The sequence below is a fragment of the Lates calcarifer genome, linkage group LG14 (genome assembly GCF_001640805.2).
Source record: "Lates calcarifer isolate ASB-BC8 linkage group LG14, TLL_Latcal_v3, whole genome shotgun sequence".
NCBI lineage: Eukaryota > Metazoa > Chordata > Actinopteri > Centropomidae > Lates > Lates calcarifer.
Genome location: NC_066846.1, coordinates 10,004,218 through 10,024,117, shown reverse-complemented (window position 1 = coordinate 10,024,117; position 19,900 = coordinate 10,004,218). Strand labels below are relative to the sequence as shown.

At 39.5% G+C, this 19,900-nt stretch overlaps 1 protein-coding gene across 1 annotated transcript in view; it reads left to right on the top strand.

The window, feature by feature from the left end:
- Positions 1–16,808, top strand: part of LOC108890908 (zeta-sarcoglycan) — a 32,154-nt gene extending 15,346 nt beyond the window's left edge. The window contains exons 4-8 of the mRNA XM_018687978.2: positions 3,560–3,647; positions 4,869–4,991; positions 5,352–5,424; positions 14,473–14,596; positions 16,013–16,808. Of these exons, the coding sequence (XP_018543494.1) occupies positions 3,560–3,647; positions 4,869–4,991; positions 5,352–5,424; positions 14,473–14,596; positions 16,013–16,204 (600 nt within the window). The 3' untranslated portion in view covers positions 16,205–16,808. The remainder of the gene's footprint in view (positions 1–3,559; positions 3,648–4,868; positions 4,992–5,351; positions 5,425–14,472; positions 14,597–16,012) is intronic.
- Positions 16,809–19,900: the final 3,092 nt, after the last annotated feature.

The window sequence follows — 19,900 nt, the reverse complement described above, 5'->3', positions numbered from 1 at the left end:
GTTTTACAAAATCATTAGGGTAATAAGGTCTGCTGCTGTTTAAGGACAACAGAGGTCAAACTAGATTTGATGAGCAGTAGTGACAATTTTTGTGGAGTCAGTCCACTCAGGTTTGTTGTTGTTAGTGTTTTGTAAATTGATGTATTCCAGTGAATTTAAATTATGGGCCATTGAGACGCAGGTATTTTATTTATGTGAAGAACTACAGGAGCAGATTTCACTGATTAGTTCCTCCTGTCTGCTTGAACGTGCTCAGAGAAGCTGCTTGAGTGTTTAGCCTGCAGCTTTGGCCTTTGATTTGATTACACATTGTTACTGATGTAAACAGTAGATGGACTTAGAGTGAGGCAAAAGACCAGGAATGTACAGTAGCTATGATTTCTGAACATCTAGGTCTTCATTTGTATAATAATTCAGTGTCCAGCTTTGACGTCTAGCACTATGCTGACTTTCACCCCATTAGTGACGACACAGCAGAGGTCAAAAATATAGTCCTCTGCCTCTGGGTATGTGAGCGGTTACACTAAAAACATATAAAGACTGCAGTTGCAGTTGTTATGTTTGCATCGGCATTGTTATGTTACTGTCTGCCTCAGTCTGAAAACAATGTGGTATGAAGCAACACAGTGCTTGATACAGTTAATCAAATCTCTGCTGTTCAGACTGGCTCTCGTTATCGTCTCCCAGGACACTGACTGATCTATAAATAGCATCAGATGCAGGTGTATCTTTATTGGAGTGAAACTTCTCCGTCACTAAATCTCACCTACTTGCACTGGATAAGCATGACAGAGATGATTGTAAGTGCTAAATCTGAATTCAGGTCTGCCAATGAGGGCTGAAACCATCCACTTGTTTAACTCACACTATTTAAAATCAAAGCTTTTTGGAGCAAACTGCAGCAGCAGCAGCGCCTTAAAGATCTGAACATCCTTTAAACCCAGTTTGCAAGAACCAATTTAATTTGGCCAACAGTATTACACTGAAATACTGGGGCCTTTTAATATGAAAAATATTAAATATGCCTGCAAACATGTTCCAAAACAGCTTGTACCCTGCATGCAAAAAGCCTGCCTGCAAGATTTGATATTTGAATGAGGAAATTAAGACATAATAAGCGTACCTTTTCAACTAGTGACATGTTTTTTTCATTATATCTACTTGTTCAGCTCAGAATGCAAATTAGCTTTTGGCACAACAATCAAATATAATTAAAATTTAAATATACTTATGCAAATATTGGGTTAGGATTACAGTTAAACCCTGAGCAGTGCTCTTGATCTGTGCTTTAAAGGTCTGCATTTTATTTTACACTCACTCGCTTCCAGAAAGACAGTAGCATCATATGAGATTGCTTTGTTTCATCGAAGCAGTGTGCCGTGCTCTTGCTTTCAGCTGTGATGTTATTCATTGTATGCAGGAAAGCATCCTTTCCCTTACAGCAGCCATGGTAATTTTTCAGTCTGATGGGGCCCAGTGCACTTGCAACAACAAGCTCCATTTATGTGCATTCACTCTGATCTGCACTTGACCTTCCTCAAAAGACGCAGTGACTAAAAAGCCTTTCATGTGATCCCAAAGAAGTGTTGAGGAGAGCAGCAGCATCTCAGTAACGGCCCCTCAGGAAACAGTTTAAGACCTATAAACTCTTTAAAGGGATACTTCAAATCGAGAACTCAAATTTCTTCACTATGCCGTGCTTCCTGGAGAACTTGTGTTCATGATGCGCATTTATATTTGGGAGGAGCAAGCAGGGAATGAAAATGAATGGAATGACCTCTGCAAAGTTACACGCCACACAAACTCAAGATAATCTGCTGCAATTTGATGCTTCTTTAGAAGAGTGTGCAGCTAATCAAAGCTTTTAGATTCCGTCACAGCGTGATTATTAGCTCAATGTGAAACTATATGACTATGACTTTTATTTACAGGTAATACACACACAAAAATAACAATTAATATGAAAATTGGTTTGTTAATTTGAATCAACAACTTGGTGTGCCATCAGTGGATTAGCTTGTAGAAGCAAAGTAAATTTGCTTGGTGCTTTCATTTACAATACAGCTTTACTAAACTCTGACACATATAAACTGTCTTGACAGTTCTGACATTTCTAGAGAAAAAAAGACAGAAGAGTTCATCTCTGCAGCAAAGTCAGTTGTGAGACATGAGAATGTGGTGCACATATGTAATCAATTGTGTTAAAGCTGCACCAATCAATATTTTACATTAACAGTGTCTCAGATGACCTCTGTGACTGTGTGTAATTTAAAAAGGGTCATTGCGGGGATGAACCTACTCACAGGTTGTTTTGGTTTGGTTCACTGTTTTGGTTCATTTTCACTCTCATCAGGGTCATTTTTAGATACAGCTGGTAGCTATGACTGTAGACTACCTGCCAAGCATCAGACACCAGACAGCGACCAGCTGGAGAACATAGGGGGGCATTAAGCAGCTAAAGAGCCAGATTTCCCTGGAGTTAGTGGAAGCCAAAACACAACTAAAAGGGGAGTAAATAATGGACTGGAAATAATAGTCATACTATAGCTTATACATATACTCGCATTATTAACTGCAAAGCAAGACCACAATGTAATGTTTGGTCAGTGAAACCTTACATCAAGGTGTCTGAAGAGGAAAATATTCACCTAAAATGACCAGTGATTTTTCAAAATGACGAAACAAGTCATATTTTAAATGTGTTCTTTGTGTCATCAGCGCTTTTCACTTTAACAAAGAACTATAGACAACTGAGGTAAAACACTTTCAGAGGGTCAAAGCCTTTTCAGCATGCACACAGCGACACACACGTGCCATCATTCAAATGTCAAACAGCCATAAACTTGCAAAGTACAAAAATTGCCAGAAACCAGAACAGGTCTGGAGTTCCAATGTCACTGAAGAAAAGGATACACCTACGCCTGTCACTGATGGAAAACACACAACTTCAGCTAAACCTCCCTGCCACCTCCTCTCTCCTCAAACTCTACCCACACTTCATTACTCATCTTTGGATAATTTATTTTTATTTTTTTCCATTTTAGTCTTAATATGGTTTAATTCATACAGGAACGACTCACTTAGGCTTTTTTACAGTGCATTAGAACCTGTTGTGCATTGACGCAGGTACACTCAAATAGATTTTGGAGACACGAGACACGACAGTTGTTGTTTCATACACCTCTTTTTTAATATATATTTTAACCATCATTTGTATTGGTTTAACAATTTATAGTCACCAAGTTATTTGTTTGGCTCAGTGAATGGAAGAACTAGTGTCACAGAAGTAGTGTCACTCTCTTCTCAGATCTCAACCAGCTGTCATAAGTATTACATTTAACTGATAAAAATAATAGGCCACAATTATCCTTAAGTGTTTTGTTCACTGTGATCATGATAAAAAAATGAGTGATGACTAATTAAACCAAGATTATGCTGCCCACCAAGGGAGATCGTATTAAAGTTAAGATTTAAGATACTAACACGACGTGTTTCATTCTTCACTCTCCTTCTTTTTCCACTCTCTGTCTCTCTCCCTCCCCATTCATGCTTCCCCTAGGACAGCTTGTTGGTCTTGCGATCAGAGAAGAACGTGACGCTCAACGCCAGAAACAACCAAGGCCAGCTGACCGGCCAGCTCACAGTGGGTGAGTCTCTGGTTCTTACCACTATACACATCCACTTTGGAAGCTGTTTCACCTGAAATACTTACTTTGGGCAGGTGATGGGAAATACCTGCTGTGACATCACTGAGACCATTTAGGATACAGATTCATTTACACTTATGAGTTGCTCTCTTTTTCTATGGACAACTTATTTAAAACATGATTTTAAATTAATCCAGCCCTGACTGTAAATTAGCCAGTCAATCCTATTTATTAATGACTTTAATCAACATTAGCACAACAATTCATCTTCAAATTCTCTTTAACTGCCTGGGAAAGACTCTCTGTATTTTCTTCCACACACTAACCTCTGATGCACTCATTGAAAGGGCAATGGATTCTTCTTATCATCATCAAGTTTAACCATCAGTCAGTCCAAATTACCAAAGTCATTTACATGATTAATGACCACTGGAGAGCAAATGACCTGCTTATTAACATTAATAGCTATTGATCTTAGCCAACATAAGTTGGGAGTTGATGCTGATTTGACAAGACTGGCTATATGACACTTTTTGGTTACGCTTGACCTTCCTCCAAAAATTAGTGCCTGCTTTTGTAGAGAGTGCATTTTGTCTGAAATGAGATGAAACTTGGCGAGAATAATTAAATTCCCCAGTCGCCCGCAGTCCGTGGATTAATGGTGGAGAGAGAGGAGGATGAGAGAGCGAGAAAGGGAGACGTTAAAAGTTTCTGCATGCACATCTGGAAAAACACCAAAGTCTGGAGAGCAGGAATTAATATTCCTCACCAGCGGAACAGATTACTGATTTGTCTCCATTTATTGTAAAAGCATGGCTGATCCAGCTTTGTTGGGTGCCTTTCATTTGCAGAGCTAACACTTCACAAAGTTTTTCAGATTGCTAATAGTCTTACATGCCCCAACATAGTTTCCTAAAGCTGATTTGCAAGACCAGCAACACATAAGGCAACCTTTATGTGACAGAGCAGAGAAGAGAAGAAGAAGAAGGAGGGAACATTAATGTTAGAATTGCAGACTAATAAGACTTTTTTTAGGTGGGAATCTGTCCACAAATGCTTGTTAATTATCAGCCTAAAATATTTGTTTAGTCCTAGAAACTTCATAAAATATCAAGCAAGCAAAACTAAAGGAATACAAAAAGCAGCACTCTACGTAAAAGTGTCTATAGTAGTTCTTTTGTTAAGATCCAGAGGCTCCAATATGTGCATCTCTGTCTGCAGGACCTGAGGCTGTGGAGGCCCAGTGTCAGAGGCTGGAGGTGCGAAGTCGAGATGGAGGGAGACTGCTGTTCACTGCAGATGAGGAGGAAGTTATCATGACAACAGAAAAGTTCACTGTCACAGGTAAAACATGCCATGGATGAACAATAAATGTTAGGGCTGGGTACTGTATACATACTGTCTACGTAGCCTACTTGACAGTTCACAACTGTGATCCTGTGGTCTGTTTTGCTTTCACACTACAAATGGAACCAGAGCCCACTTGGAGGTAGAGCAAGACCTGAAAAAGACATGGTCTCAGTTTGTACTAGGGTTTGATTGGCAGCTTTTACACCAGCTTAAGGTGGCAGGTAAGGTGTCAAAGCACAGAACAGCTTTTTTTTGGTCAGTACCAAAAACATATTGAAGGCTCCATACCCACCCTGAGTAAACACATCCTTGGCTCTTATTTTTGGGAACTGTAACAGCACATTTTATCCGCAGGCTCGGAAGGCGCTGTGTTTGGACATTCAATAGAAACTCCCCTGATCCAGGCGATGGCTTCTGAAGACCTCAGGTAAGTTCATATTCATTGACTTTACAGAAATTCATTAAAGCTTAATGTCACATGTTCATATCCTGTTCAATTAAAATGAAGATCTTTAAATGATGATGATAGATGTTCCATGGCGTTTCAAAGTCAATGTCTGCACTGAAAAAAAAAAAAAAAAAGCGTGGCAGGAACCATTATTCACCAGTATCATTATTCTCAAGCACCCTCTTGTAAACTCAAGTATCCACTGGTTGGCTCATTATCACACAAATTTAAATCTAGATTTGACCATTATATTAATTTCACAGCCGAGGGGTGAGCTAATTTGCTAGTTATTCTCTCTAGCAGTCGGGAATTGATTAAAGCATCGAGAGAGCAAGAGGGTGAGGTTGAGATGCACGTTAGACTTGTACACTCTCATGCACGTGATCCCCACTGCACTCCGCCTGAGGCTCAGAACCCGGTGTCGGTCCATTAACGAGCTATAACGAGTGTGGTTTGTTGTCCACCTTACTGGTCCTGAAGGGAGGGCTGGGATCAAAGTTGGCAGAAAAAGCAGTGTTCTGGCAGCTAATTCCTCCAGAGTGAGAGGAATACTGATGAGGTTCACTTTAAAGCACACACATACACACACAGGACTCACACATACACAGGCTCAGCTCAGGGGTGACCATCTGCAATGTGTTCAAAATCTTAACGAGAGGCAACCGAACAGGAGACAGTTGAGACACGGAAAACAGCAACATGACTTTTACTCAAACAGGATTCAGATTTTCTTCCTATTTAAATGCATGTCTGATCAAAGAGATTTAATTTAAACATTGTCAAAGTTTGATTCTGTTTGTGTCATTTTCAAAAATATGTCTTTTCTGCAGGCTGTTTTCAAAATGACTCGCTTCCTTCACTGACAAATTACTGAAGTATTTCCAAACAAGCAGACGTGCAAACTGTACTGTACAGCCTTTCAATAAATTCTCCCTTTTTTTCTAAAGCTAATTTATATTTCCAGACATCATGTCAGAGTTTCATGTTGAGTGATATATTCATATAAAAATTAAATGAAGAAAACTTAACAATGTAGGCTATTAATGACAAGAATTAAATCCTAACAATGTTGTTTTGTCCGACTAGACAATCTAAATGTAAGTAGTAAACAAGCCACCAGCTACCACCAGTGGCATCTTACTTGTAAACCTGTTTAAAAATGTCAGTTTTATTTTAAGGAATGCGTGCAGGAGAGGAAATGTAGTAATCTTAAGGCTGTTAAAACAACCATATGTAATCTGGATTTCTAAAAATAAATAATAAATAAAATCAAACTTTTAAAACCTTCAACAAATATTTTTCCAGTTTAAATAGATACCTAGATGTCTGTCTGAAAAATTTGTCCATGCCTGCAGAAATTCAGTTAACAAGAGGAAAGACAAAGATCAGAAGACAGTCTAAAAAAAATAAGAACAACTTTGTGTAGAACTAGAAAGACCGTGTATTATTATCCTGATATTTAAATGTTTATTGCATTTGGTAGGCTCCTCACCCTGCCTTTGAGTATGGCCGGTCAGAACAACTATAAACCCTCTTGCCTTCCTACAACATCTGTCGTCATACTATTTTTTTTTTTTCCTTTGCTATGCCACCACATTAATTGTGTTATTGCTAGAGAGCACAAAACATAACTCTTCCAGATTTTGTGGCAGATTAGTTTATAGCCCCAACTAACTTGATTTGACATAGACACTCAGTCACCATCATGGACCAGAAAAGAAGCACTGGCTATGATGACTCACTCCCCCTGCACTGGTTCCTCTAATGGTACCAAAGCAGGCACTTTTTCATTATACAGCCACACAGTAAATTATGAGCCAGAACAGCCTGTTGATTGATTACACATGTGTAAATCTAATTTCTCATCTGATGTGATGACATCAGACTGTATAATTAGTATGCTTTGGCTTTATTTTTTTCTGCTTCACTACATTACCTCCAACTTGATTCAAGTTGTGCTTGTTGTAAAGCAAACATGTAGGGTTTTTCTGAAAGTTCAAAATTGGTGTTCAAAGTGGCACGTGTCTTTTTTTGTTTTGGATTGTTTGTCTGTGTAGCTCATGGTGTGTAGCTCTCTCCACCTCCCTCAAAGTGTGACAAGTTAAACCTTCTTTGCAAACCACTCACCACCTGTCAGTAAACCTCTCTGGATGATAAAGATACGGCTTGGCTTGTTTCCATGCCGCTCCTCTTTCCCTCTGTAAAGTAAGACCGCTCTCTTTTTGCGATGTGTTTTATTTCTCGGCAAGCCAGCGGTAATCTGGGAGAAGAACAGAGCAGGGAGGAAATCAAAGAAACCCACCTGAGATCTCTGTCCTCTTTGAAGCACCTGTTCTTCTCCCTGAAGGCTTTATCTGTGTACACTCACACTCAAGTTTGTCTCCATTTGTCGTCGCGCTGCTTCTGAATAATTGAATATACTGAATAGTGTAGTAAATCTGTCTGCTGTTAACTACATATTTTGCATGATTTATAATCGTTAACAGGTGAACTTCATTGTCAATAAGTGGACTGGACTTTATCTCTGTTTATCTGTTCACTTTAACTGTCTCATGTAGTTGCAGCCTATTAAGACATGAGGTGAAGGTGATGTACTGGTTTATATTTCCACAAGGTGCTATCCCATGCACAATAGTAGAATTCAGTTAGGTGCTCATCAAACACACTGGTTTGTGATATATCAAAACTGCTGAAGTCAGTATAAGAAACTGGTTTGTTTTATTTAATTGTATTGACATTTATGTCAGAATAATACATAATATTTATCATTAAGAGGATATAAAGGGTTTTAGTCCAGGGCAAACCATTTTCTCTCACTTAGATTTTGGCAAAAATATTTCTGCTAGGTTTCATCCAATAGATGTATACATAATATACAAGTATACAGTATTAATATTTAGGTACTATTATGTGAATTATTGTGAGGCTTGTGCCACTCTCACTACGCTGAAAACTTAACAACAGATGCATGACATCGAAAAGATAAACTTCAACTGATTCACCCTGGAGAAATTTCCACAGACGTCACAGCAGCACAGGAAGGGACGCTTTGTACAACTATAAAGACTAGAGCTCTGTATACTCTTCTTCTAATCTTCTTCACACAACATGAAACATGAACAACAAAAATGAAGGCACTATATAAACACTTTGTCTGGACCAAATGAAGTAATAGTTTTAAAATGGATTGATACAAAAATGCTCACAAATAAATAGATGAGACCAGGAAGTTGCAGTTAAAAAGTAGTTAGGAAATTGTCACTTGACAAAAAAATTATGCTGAAGAGGATAGAAAATAGCGTGGCAGTAGAAGTGTGTGAAGTCCAGTGCTGCAACTAATGATTATTATTACCTTGAATAATTAATTCATTGTTAAGTCAGTGAGATGTAAATAGTGACTAATGCACATCTTAATTTCCCAGAGCCCAAGCATTCATCTTCAAATGTCAGGTTTTGTCTAACCAGCAGTTTAAAACCCATAAATATTTCATTTACAGTGATGAAAAAGCCCAAAAGCTGCAGATACCCTCCCCGGGAGTCGTTGACATTTATGCCTGAAAATGGCCTCAAAAGGTTAATCAATCATCAAAATTGTTTGTCATTAATTTTCTGTCAGTCAACTAATACATTAATTGAGTAATTGTTTGGGCTTTAGTGAAGTGAGTATCTTAAAATGCAAAGACAGTCCTGTAGAAGAAGAGTGGAGTAGTGTGATTCATTTATCGTCCATTACTTTTGGTCCCCTGTGATCCGCAGTCTCCTATGTCATTTTTTTTTTTTTTTGTTTTTTTTTACTCCCTCAGTCCATCCTCTTTGACGTCTGTATGCTCAAAAAAATAAGAAACAAGTTTCAGTATGATGACTTGGGAATAACTGCACCAGTGCTGAGGAGCTATCAGGAATAGAGACCTTGATGTTGAGGTGTCTGAAACAAGGGGAGAGCTGTTATAAAGTGGATATGGTCCTGCAGGGGAGATGTGTCAGTTTGTCATGTCCTGCTCTCAGCTCACAGCTTCATTACCTTTAGTCATAGCTGTTGTCAGGCTCTGATCAGCTCCTTCACCTCACACTCACCTCAGTAGCTCAGTTTCACTCCCAAAGTATCCTCCAGTGCTGAGTTTGAGGACATGAAATCAAGCTTGTTATTTGCAGGGAAATTAGGATCTGAGCGTTTGTGTTTTGACTTCCTTGTGAACTGTCCACTCAGGTTGATGATAGTAGCGGTTTCCAGAGTATGAAACTATTTCTGTGACTTACATAATCAGATCATTTTGTATCTCATTTTGGAGCACGGTGCTCTGATTTCTGATGCTCATATCTCAAACCCATCAGAAAAGGCAGGGGAGCTGTGGGATGAATGCTGTGATGTTACTCTTGGTGAAGCTAGTTTGTAATGTAGAATCTTTTTTAACATTACACTGTGATAACTTCTGTCATCTAGTTTGTTCACAGTCAGAGAGACAATGTCTATTCACTTGACATCTATTCAGGACAGATTGTAGATAGGTGTCTGATCAATACAACAAAAAGTCTCCAGGTCTCAGCCGATGTCAGGAACAGACTTTTTCCGTTTTGTTTTGTTTTTTTTTTTTTTGCAAGCTGCAAATAAAACTGCTGCTTAAAAAGCACATGGGAAGTCTAGTGTCAAAAGCAAAAGTAGACCAGGCAGGATTTGAAGGCTCCTCTGGTTTCTTACAGTGTGAGACATCACATGGTACATTTCCAGGCCCAGCATCAGAGAGCAGGAAAACAGCTTTTCATTTTCTTTTCTGTGCAACTTTCCACTACTAGAACTCTCCTCCTCCTCCTTCAGGTTTGAAGTCTGTTTGCAGTGCGGCCAGCTGCGTTAGTCCTCCAGTTGATTTGAGGACAGTCTCTGCAGTAGCTGTGTCTACACCAGAGTGACAGGTTCATTAAGAAGATAAAGGCAGAGGAGAACAACTCTTCTTGGTCCCACGTAGCTCTGGTCAGACTTTTCTACCACCAGTTTGGTGGGATTGAGATGTAATGCAGCAGGGGAGTATTTTTTCCTCTACTTTTGACTGCAGTGGAAAAATATGGTGTTTATTTACTTGGCCATGAGAGATGTGTTTGAACAGCAGAGAATATGACATACAGATACAGTGGTAGTAATTGGTTTGTTTGGGAAGGAGGCATATTTACTGTCATACTCTCCTCCATCTGTTATTATAAACAAACAGCATCTATCATTGCTTTACAAGGTTCAGACTCAAAACTCTACATATGTCAAACGCATCATGTAACTAAAGTGACCGGTGAGATCATTGGTGTTAAACTGTTTGATCTGTATCAGATTCTCTGTATGGAGAATTTGAGCTTCTCCCCTCTGGATGGTAATTCAGAGATTACTAAGTGAGAAATGATTTTTATCTCTCGTGTTATCGAACTGTTAGATGCTCACGATGAGTCAGCTGGTGATGTGCTTTATATATAATTTATGAGGATGATAATGATTTGTGTGGGTGTAAGGCACAAGTTTCCTGTATAGTTTTTTGTGAGCTTACATAATTGATTAGGTTTGGTCATTGTCATGGTCACAGGTGGTCATTTTTGATTGGTTGCCGAGCTTCAAGAGGGCAGGTTTACCTAATACGAAGTGGAGAGAGGGCGGACATCACCCCTGAAGTATTTTGGTTTAGTAAATTAGTCTGTCTTTGTTAACCTAAGTGAACTGAAACCAATGTGACACACTGTGCACTTGTTAAAGTGAGAAGAGCACCGGACCAAACAGGCCCCTGGAGTAACAGCAGAGAGTTAATGCTGTTCACTGAGGTTCAGGTGAGGCCTGCGTCCTTTTCTTGTTGACTGGCAACGGCAGGTATTTGATGCATTCTGTTGTCTTTTAATAGCTGGTTAGTCATAAAGCTTAGCAATAATTAAATCCCCTTCACCTAACAGCGAAACAGTTCACCAGTACTGCCTGTGTCGTGACAGTATGTTGTTTAGACTAGACTATCAAATACACTGGGGGTTATAACTTGTGGTGGAGCTGCAGAAGTGAATCTGTTCGCCAGATTTTTTGGAAATTTGAAACTTTACATATTGGTGTAACAGTCGTTATATTTTGAGACATAGTGGTGTGTGGTTTCAATGCTCCCTTTGAGAGACTGTTTTGTGTTTTGTGGTGGTGTCTGGTAGTTAAAGAAGGTTTTATCTGGGCTGTGTGCTTTCTGGGTTTGGGCTGCCTCAGTACACAGAGGCTACAACCAGCTACTGAACGTGGAAAAAAATGAAACTAAAGCTGTTGTTGGTCTGTAAATTCTGTTAAAAAACTGTTTGATAGCGACCCATAAAAATAAACTTGACTTTTGCCTTTGGAATCCCCTCAACAAACGTTGAAAATATGCTGTATTTAAATCAGCCTCATCCACTGTGACATCAACTTTGGCCATCAGCACATTTGGTCCAGCAACAGCTCTTTGCTCCACAGCTCTGCGATACGGTGACCTTTCTATAGATGTAAAGGTCATCATGAATGCAGCAACAAAAGCTGGTTTTTCAGATTTTCCAGAGAATGGGGAAGCCTGTCGTAAACAGCCTTTATGACTGCAAATACCACACAGGTTATCTGAGTGAGGGCTTTACATATCAGAGGTTTCTGGTTGGAGCCAGAAGCCCTGAAATTTTCTGGGTAGAAGCTGTTCATTGGCACTGAGGAGGTTGGAGCTTTCTTTTCTTCCTCTTCTTCTTCTTCTTCTTTTTTTTTTCTTTTTTTTTAACTTGGTGTCAAATCAAAACAGTCTACCTCTAACTTGTGACTGGTCTCACAGTTTCCTAGAAATGAAACAATGAACATGTTGATGCAACTGTGGTTTCTCATGGATTTAAATGCTCACCACAGTGAACAAAACTCAAAAACCGTCTGATAGCATTGTGTCTAATTAAGTTAATTTAGTATTAACTAATTAATATTAAATTACACAGGTCTTTCACGTCTTTGTTAAATTATAAACAAGCACATACAGAGGGAAAGGAGAGAAAAAGAAATGAATAGTAAAAATCCAAATGTGCATCACAGCTACCAGGACGTAGCATAAGTAGACATAAGTACATGTAATAAACAGAGACATACTTATGACACTTTGTTAGATGCAAAATCAGTTCAAGGACCTCTTTCCAGAACATCTTGAGCTTCTTAAAGTCACACATGCAGTGAATTAGAGTACAAGTTCATTCATTACATTTAATACGGTTATCAGGGATTAAAATGGTGTCATATAACATATGGAATATACAGTAAGTCCTGAGCAGCCATCAATATATTTCAAATTACGACCCATTAATAGTAAAGGTTACTGGTTTTAACAGGGAGCAGTGAGGTGAAATGTGACTTCATGCTGCTGTTACAGCCTCACCAACTAGACCATAAGGTTTCTGTACATGAAACTGGAGGTAGTCTGAGATGGTTATAAAACCCAAGGGACATTTTTAAATGACTTTAATTAATTTAATGCTTTATTTTGGACTGTGTCTGAAACAAGCACTCTGGGAAATTGAGTACTTTGTCTTCTGGCAAAATTGCCCTGTGTGTGTGTGTGTGTGTGTGTGTGTGTGTGTGTGTGTGTGTGTGTGTGTGTGTGTGTGTGTGTGTCTGTGTCTGTGTGATGAAAGAACTGTTCTGAATCAAGTGAAATTAGCACTCACACATCACATATCAGTAACTTCTCATTGCACCGTTCACTGCAGTGTTTTTAATGTTCTCTGTTAATGATTCATTCATTCAAGCCAAGAATACTCAGTGGATGCTTGAGAAATAATTATTGAAACGTGTGAAGCTGAGAAGCACTCGGGACACAGATTCCTGTGACTCACTAATGAATGGCATAGTTTCATAGTTCCTATGGGAGATGGATTGAGAGTCTGTTTATTTTATTTACAGGTGAATTCCATACAAAAAATGATCAAAGACATTCTGAAAATTACATTAAAATGGTAGGACAAAGTAAAATCTGAACAAGAAATAAAGAGGAGAAGAAAATAAACATGTCATTATTGTACTTTACATTATCTGCTCTTTGTTTGAACACCTTTCAACGAGAGAAAAGGAAAAAACACTCAGTAAATGAGTTAAAATAACAACCGAGAAGACATCTATCTTCTTTTTTCCTGCGGGTGTAAGGCACAAACAGTCCCAGGTCAAAGGCACATTTCACAGATCCTCTCCAAACTGTATCTACTGAAAGCTGATTTGAAGTCAAAGAGGCTTTTCAAATGCAGATGAAATTCATTTGCTTTTCTTCCCCCCCCCTTCCACTAGAGCATAATCCGAAATGTGTGTCACTTTCAGAGGGTACGGAGATTTAAGCGATTTCAAGATGGCTTCTTAAAGTCTTCCATTTAAAATTCATTGAAAACAGATTTGGGGAAGATGGGGGGAGAAAATCAATTTGAAACGGTTATGAGTTATGAAAACAAATTCCTCACTGATTGGCTCTCACACTTATCTTTCCCTGTGTAAACAAATAGTCCACGGGAGGAAAATGCAAATTGCATTAGCCTCAGTGCTGCTGAAGGTCAAAATCAGCTGATACAATTATGGACTGTTTAGGCGCCATACTGGATTAGAATAATGAAAAGAGCTACTTAAACATGAACAGCAGCTTTAATATTCCACAGGTGGCATAACTAAAACCTAAAATACATTTATGCACCAGAAGTCAGACAGAAATATTGGAAGCTGGTTTGTTTTTTCAAATGTGAGACATTTTGACTCAATTTAAATGCCTTGCTGCCTTGGGTCTGTTATGAAACAGAAATGTGACTGAATTCCATCAACCTGCTTTAAACCATTAATTACACAGAGATATTTATAAACTATGAACTGAATTACAATCAATTTAACCTTGAATGCATCTTGTATCCGCAGCTATTAAATCATACTGAGAGGCAAAGTTTTAATAATGCAAACATTCTGAAAGTACGAACAGAATAAATCAATGAGTTCACGCACTAAATCTCTGAGCTCGTGCTCATTTTTCTTTTCTTTTCTTTTTTTTTTCTTGTCAGGCTGGAATCTCCAACACGGACTCTGACCATGGAGGCTCCCAGAGGGGTTGAAGTGAGCGCTGCCAAGGGGTCACTGAAGGTCAGCGGTCGTAAGGACCTACAGCTGGAGTCGACAGAGGGAGAGGTGAGGAGGATTAGAAGTTACACTTCATGCCCTCCTTTATTTATTTATTTGACATTTTTAATTACATTTGATTTTATGGTCATGGGGTTTGGATGTAAGAATGGAAATAGACTCACTTGCAAGTTTATTAGGTACATGCAGCCAAATCTCATGCAGTCTAACAGCCTACTCTTGTAACAATGGACAAGTTCTTTAAAATTAAGGAAATCGTTTGTCATCTTTGAACCTCATGGTCACAACAAGACTCTAGTTACTGCATGTGGTCAAGAAATAGTTTGCACATGAAACAACTGTAAAACTACAATATGGTGTTTTTATATTTTGAGTTTTTTGGGGTTTTCTTTTATAATTTTTTGGGGCATTTTCAGCAACAGCTAGGACTGGCTAGTGACAGTGGAGAAAGACAAGAAATGAGGGGAAAGAGCAGGGGGAAGCCATGCAGCAAAGGGTCTGTCCAGCCGGGAGCTGAGCCAGCGACGGCTACTCAGGGCTTCTGCCAAACATTCGCCCCACATTTTGACTTTTTTACACATTAAACAAACAAGATAGAACATGTAAGAGAGCCTCAGAGGTGCAAGTAGCAGGATTTTATTATCTTAACTTCAGAGCCAGACTAACTGTTCTATCACCTGCCAGTGGTGGCCTTACAGGTGGCCTTATTTACCTTACAGACACGAGAGTGGTGTAAATATCAACTAACTCTCAGCAAGAAAGCAAATACATGTATTCCCAACAGTTTAAGATATTTAATAACAAGACTGAGTCATGTTGCTAGCAGCTCTGTGAAGCTGCACTGCACCACAGTGGTGCTCTGAGCTAAATGTTTCCATGGTAATATGCTCACAGTGACAATGCTAACATGCAGAAGTTTACCAGATATAATGTTTACCATGTTTACCATAATGTTGATCTTAGTTTAGCATGTTAGCTAATTAGCACTAAACAGAGTAGAGCTGAGGCTGATGGGGACGTCATTAGTTCTGCTGGCGAAGTGTTGGACGTTGTAGATTTTTGACCTGATGATGTCACTAGATGAAAAGTCAGGGGATCAGTTAGATAGAGAGTTAGAACAGTTCATCCTGTGGAGAACATGAGTGTATGAACAAAAATTTTATTTCAATACCTGCAGAGATATTTTAGTCTGGGCAGATGTGGTGGATGAAACCAGACCAAAACCACCAGTTTGGCTAAAAATGAACAATTTTCTGTTCCAGATAAAATATTTAATCGAGAGATTGAGTTCCTCCTTCACTGTTCACCCTGACTCATCAGATCAGTGGTGCTGTATTTCACTCCACCTGTCACATTGTATTTACTGATTGCACCACAGTCATTTATCATCTTAAGTTAGTAATGCATCACTTCAGGGCATCTCTGGTGATGTTATTTGAATGACTTCCAGCATGTCTCCTCCAGATTCTTTTAGATGCCAACACCATACAGCTGGGCAGCCTCCCGCTTGGCATCTACACGGCGTCTCCCAGCCAGGCCTCCCCTGAGCAGGCCGTATACGAGGTGTGCGTCTGCCCCAGCGGCAAGATCTACCTCTCTCCTGCAGAGAGCAGCTCCACCTGCCAGGCCATGAGTAACATCTGCCTCTGGAGCTGACCTGGGAGCAGCATCGGTGATCGGGGACAACCTCTCACATCTGCTCCGGAGCAGCCGAGGTGGAGGCTCCTCCGTTGGTACACTGACGGAGAGCAGAATTCCCCTGGGTGGAGATGGAGCTCAGACTCTTCACTGTCTGAGCTGTTTGAGTTCAGATTAGTACAGAGTCTGATAGCTGCAGTGGTCTACTGGAGGTCAGGACTCACCACTGATTCAGGCAGAGCAGCTCTGAAATCAGGAATACCACACACAAACAAGAACATTTCCACTACCTTGTATTAGAGTCAGAGGACACAACTTTTATTTTTCTACTCTAGGTTCATTGTAGACAAGCAGTGACTGTTTTTAGGATCAGAAAGAATAAGATAAGACAAAACACAGGTGCCTTCAGCAGTGAGAGAAGTCATACTAAACCTGGAGTCAGAGGTTTGTGAAGTTGTGGTGATAAAAAGTGAAGTAAGCACAATTCTGTCATGTTCCCCCCCACCTCACAAAAAAACCCCCAGATTTTAGATTATTTTGAGAATTCTTAATAGATATTTTTGTTTTTTCCCACTGTGTTAGCAGCAGTTTCATTTGAAATTAAACATGTTTTTATGTGGCATATGTTGTACTTGAAGTTTAACCTTGATAAAGAGTGAAACAATATAAACATGCTGTTTTAAATGATCAGGTACAGACCCCTCCACTTTAAGGTAAATATTCTACTTTTTTTAAATTATGTTGATAATATAACATGAGAAAAAAACAGTGTCCACTTAGTAGTTGATCTGGACATCTCTAATTATATCACATGATCTTCATCAGCAGATAGAGTTTGTCCAGTTGTGGACATTTTTTCAGAGCTTGTCAGAGGTCTTCTTATTCGTTTTGGTTTGAAAGTTGTGCTGTAAGTGCATTCTTGACCTTGGAAACAGTAAAATAATCTCACCGCAAGGTCCATTCAGTAGCTGTTCTTAAGCTTTTTGATCACATAACATGGGTGAGACGTACTTGACATGCTCTGGAAAGTTGAAAAAACTCTGACAGCTGAATTCCTCTGTCTGCTGATGAAGATCGTGATGAAGCTCCAGAGCAGCTGCCCCTATGGACCTTGTGTTAATGTATTTTTACTTTAAAGAAAATGTTCTCATCTATCACCTGCCGTCTGTTGCATGTTAAAACCCCGGCACACGCACTCTACTTCTCTCTGAGGCAGCGTCCCACTGTGGAGTTTGACACAGGAGTCTGGCTGACCTTGGCTCTGCAGCTGAGAGCGAGGCGGGCAGCCACGTCTCTGCCGGAGCGCAAAGTCCTCGCTCCACCCCGCTTCCTCATCCTCCATCATCGGCCTCTGGCAGAGACTTGGATTGTTTGGTAAGAGCCACGATGGCATCCTAACAAGAGCTTATCTGTCCTCTAGCTGCTCACTGACTTTAGTTTTTTCGGTGGAATTGTGGAGCTTTTTGTTGGTTTTTGGTGTTTGTGTGAGAAAAGACTAGTCTGGTTACAACAGAACAGTGTTAATTAAGATGCTGCAGACTCATCTCATTTGCCCAGAGTACATGGTATCTGATGTCACATATTGTTTTGATGCCTTTCCAGCTCAACAGAGTGATAAATCCAAAAACTGAATTGTATTATTACATCTAAATTATTTAATCCAGTGTAGAAGTAAAGAGCTGTTTGACCATGCGTTCAGGGTTCACGCTAATGTGACTTCTTCAAATGATACAACTGTTATACCAGAGTCGGGAGCATGTGGATCCATGGTCCTTATTTTGACATCAGGGATAAACACCAACCAGTTGTACTGATAAAAAGCAAGCCAGATGAAGTCAAGTGATGTTTCACTTGGAAATGCACTACACCAGACACAAAATGCAATCTGTACAAGTTTCCCAGCATGATTTCAGTTGTCTCTCAGAGCTGCAGTGATCCATTAGCCTCTCTTCTCAACTCTCCGTTACAGATAGCCTGTGGCCGTCAGTAAAAATGCATGCCTGTCTGCATTCTTTGTGAATATATTCATGCAGCCTATTGAATCACAACTCTTTCACATTTCAGCCACGTTTTCTTGCAGAGTGTTTGTGTGTGTGTATGCCACTTAGGAATGAGTGACCATGGTAACTCCTGCACATGGTGATGTCATGCGCATAAGTCTGAAATATTAAGAGTTGAATTTGAATCATAGACGTGCCAGTATGTGGAACAAGCTTATACTTCTTTTTAAATGGTGATTGTCATGATTGATTACTCATCGCAGACTCAGAAAACCAGCAAATATTCACATCTTTTGAATTTTGAACCAGACAACTTTTGCTGGGAAAAAAAAGACTGAACAGTTCTTTTCAATCTAAATTAAAGATGTTGTTGCTTGATATGAAAGCTCAGCAAGGTTGTGAAGCACAACAAAAAAGAATCCACTAAAGTCAGTGAAATTAGCAGGATGAAATGAGTGTTCATCAACACAACAGGCCAAGTAACGTGAATCAATACCATTTACAGTTTGAGTTTTATGACAAAAAGGGAAGACAATTAGAATTGAAGATTTTGTATAAAGAAAAAAAAGACTAACAAAGTTTTGCATTATCTCATTGCAGCCTCGAGATGAGCAGAGCAACCTGGAAAAGAGATGGAATCGGCTCAAACACCTGCTGTCACCTGGTATTATGTTTCATTATCCTCTCTTTCCCTGTAATGTTAATGTGCACCAGGTGGAGGCTGGAACACGATAAAGTCTTTCCTCTGCAACAGCAACAACCTGAGCAGACCCGGGCCGAGGAGAGTGTTTTAAGACGCGGGGTTAAGGACAGATATTATTACAGCCTGCCGCTGCGCAGTCACAGCCCGGTGCACATGACAAGTTACTCCGGCTTTAATTAAGCCCAAAGTTGCCATCAAAAAATCAGATCAGCGTTGATTTTTTGCATTTTAAACTCATATTTCCAAAAGCACGGGGACTGGCTCTGCAGCAGCAGATGGTGTGATACACACTTCAGATCTTACACAATTGGAGTTTACACAATTGAGAATTAACCAGTGGGTAGTTAGACAGGACCTGAGTCCTGTTGCCTTGTTGAGTCTGTGACCCTGTTGCCTTGAAAAGTCACTTAATTAACATAGAGACAAAGAGCTGTTCTGCACATTTGCATGACTTGTGGGCTTTTTAGAAAGTAACATCAAATCTCCCAACTACTAATTCACTACCCTCCATCAGCTCTAATACCCATATTAAGTGAGCAGGATGACAGGTGAAAGGTGCAAAAATTCAATAATCAGTTCACATTAGGGAGATGAATGTTCTTGCTACTGGCTAAACACCTCCGTTTTTGCATTTCTGATCATGCTGAAACATTTATTTGGTTCCAACAGACACCAGATGCTTAAGACCTCAGAGATTATGGCTGTGTTGGATTCATGCCTTTATATGCATATCAGTTTCAAAACTGAGTGTAGAGAGTATTCGGTGCTGATCCTGGAAAAGGAAATTTTATCTTGTTTTTAAGCTGTTGCAAATCTTCCTCACAATTTTCTGTTTTAGTTGCCTGTTCCAAAAAATGATTCATGTATTGTATTAAAAACAGAAATGTTAGGTTTGGAGACATCCTGCGTGACCTTTCGATGTCACTTTGACATCAGGGGAACGTCAGGATTACAATAGGACTTCTGCAGGTTTATTTGGTGTCTTTAGAAATGATAACAACTGATATCTGC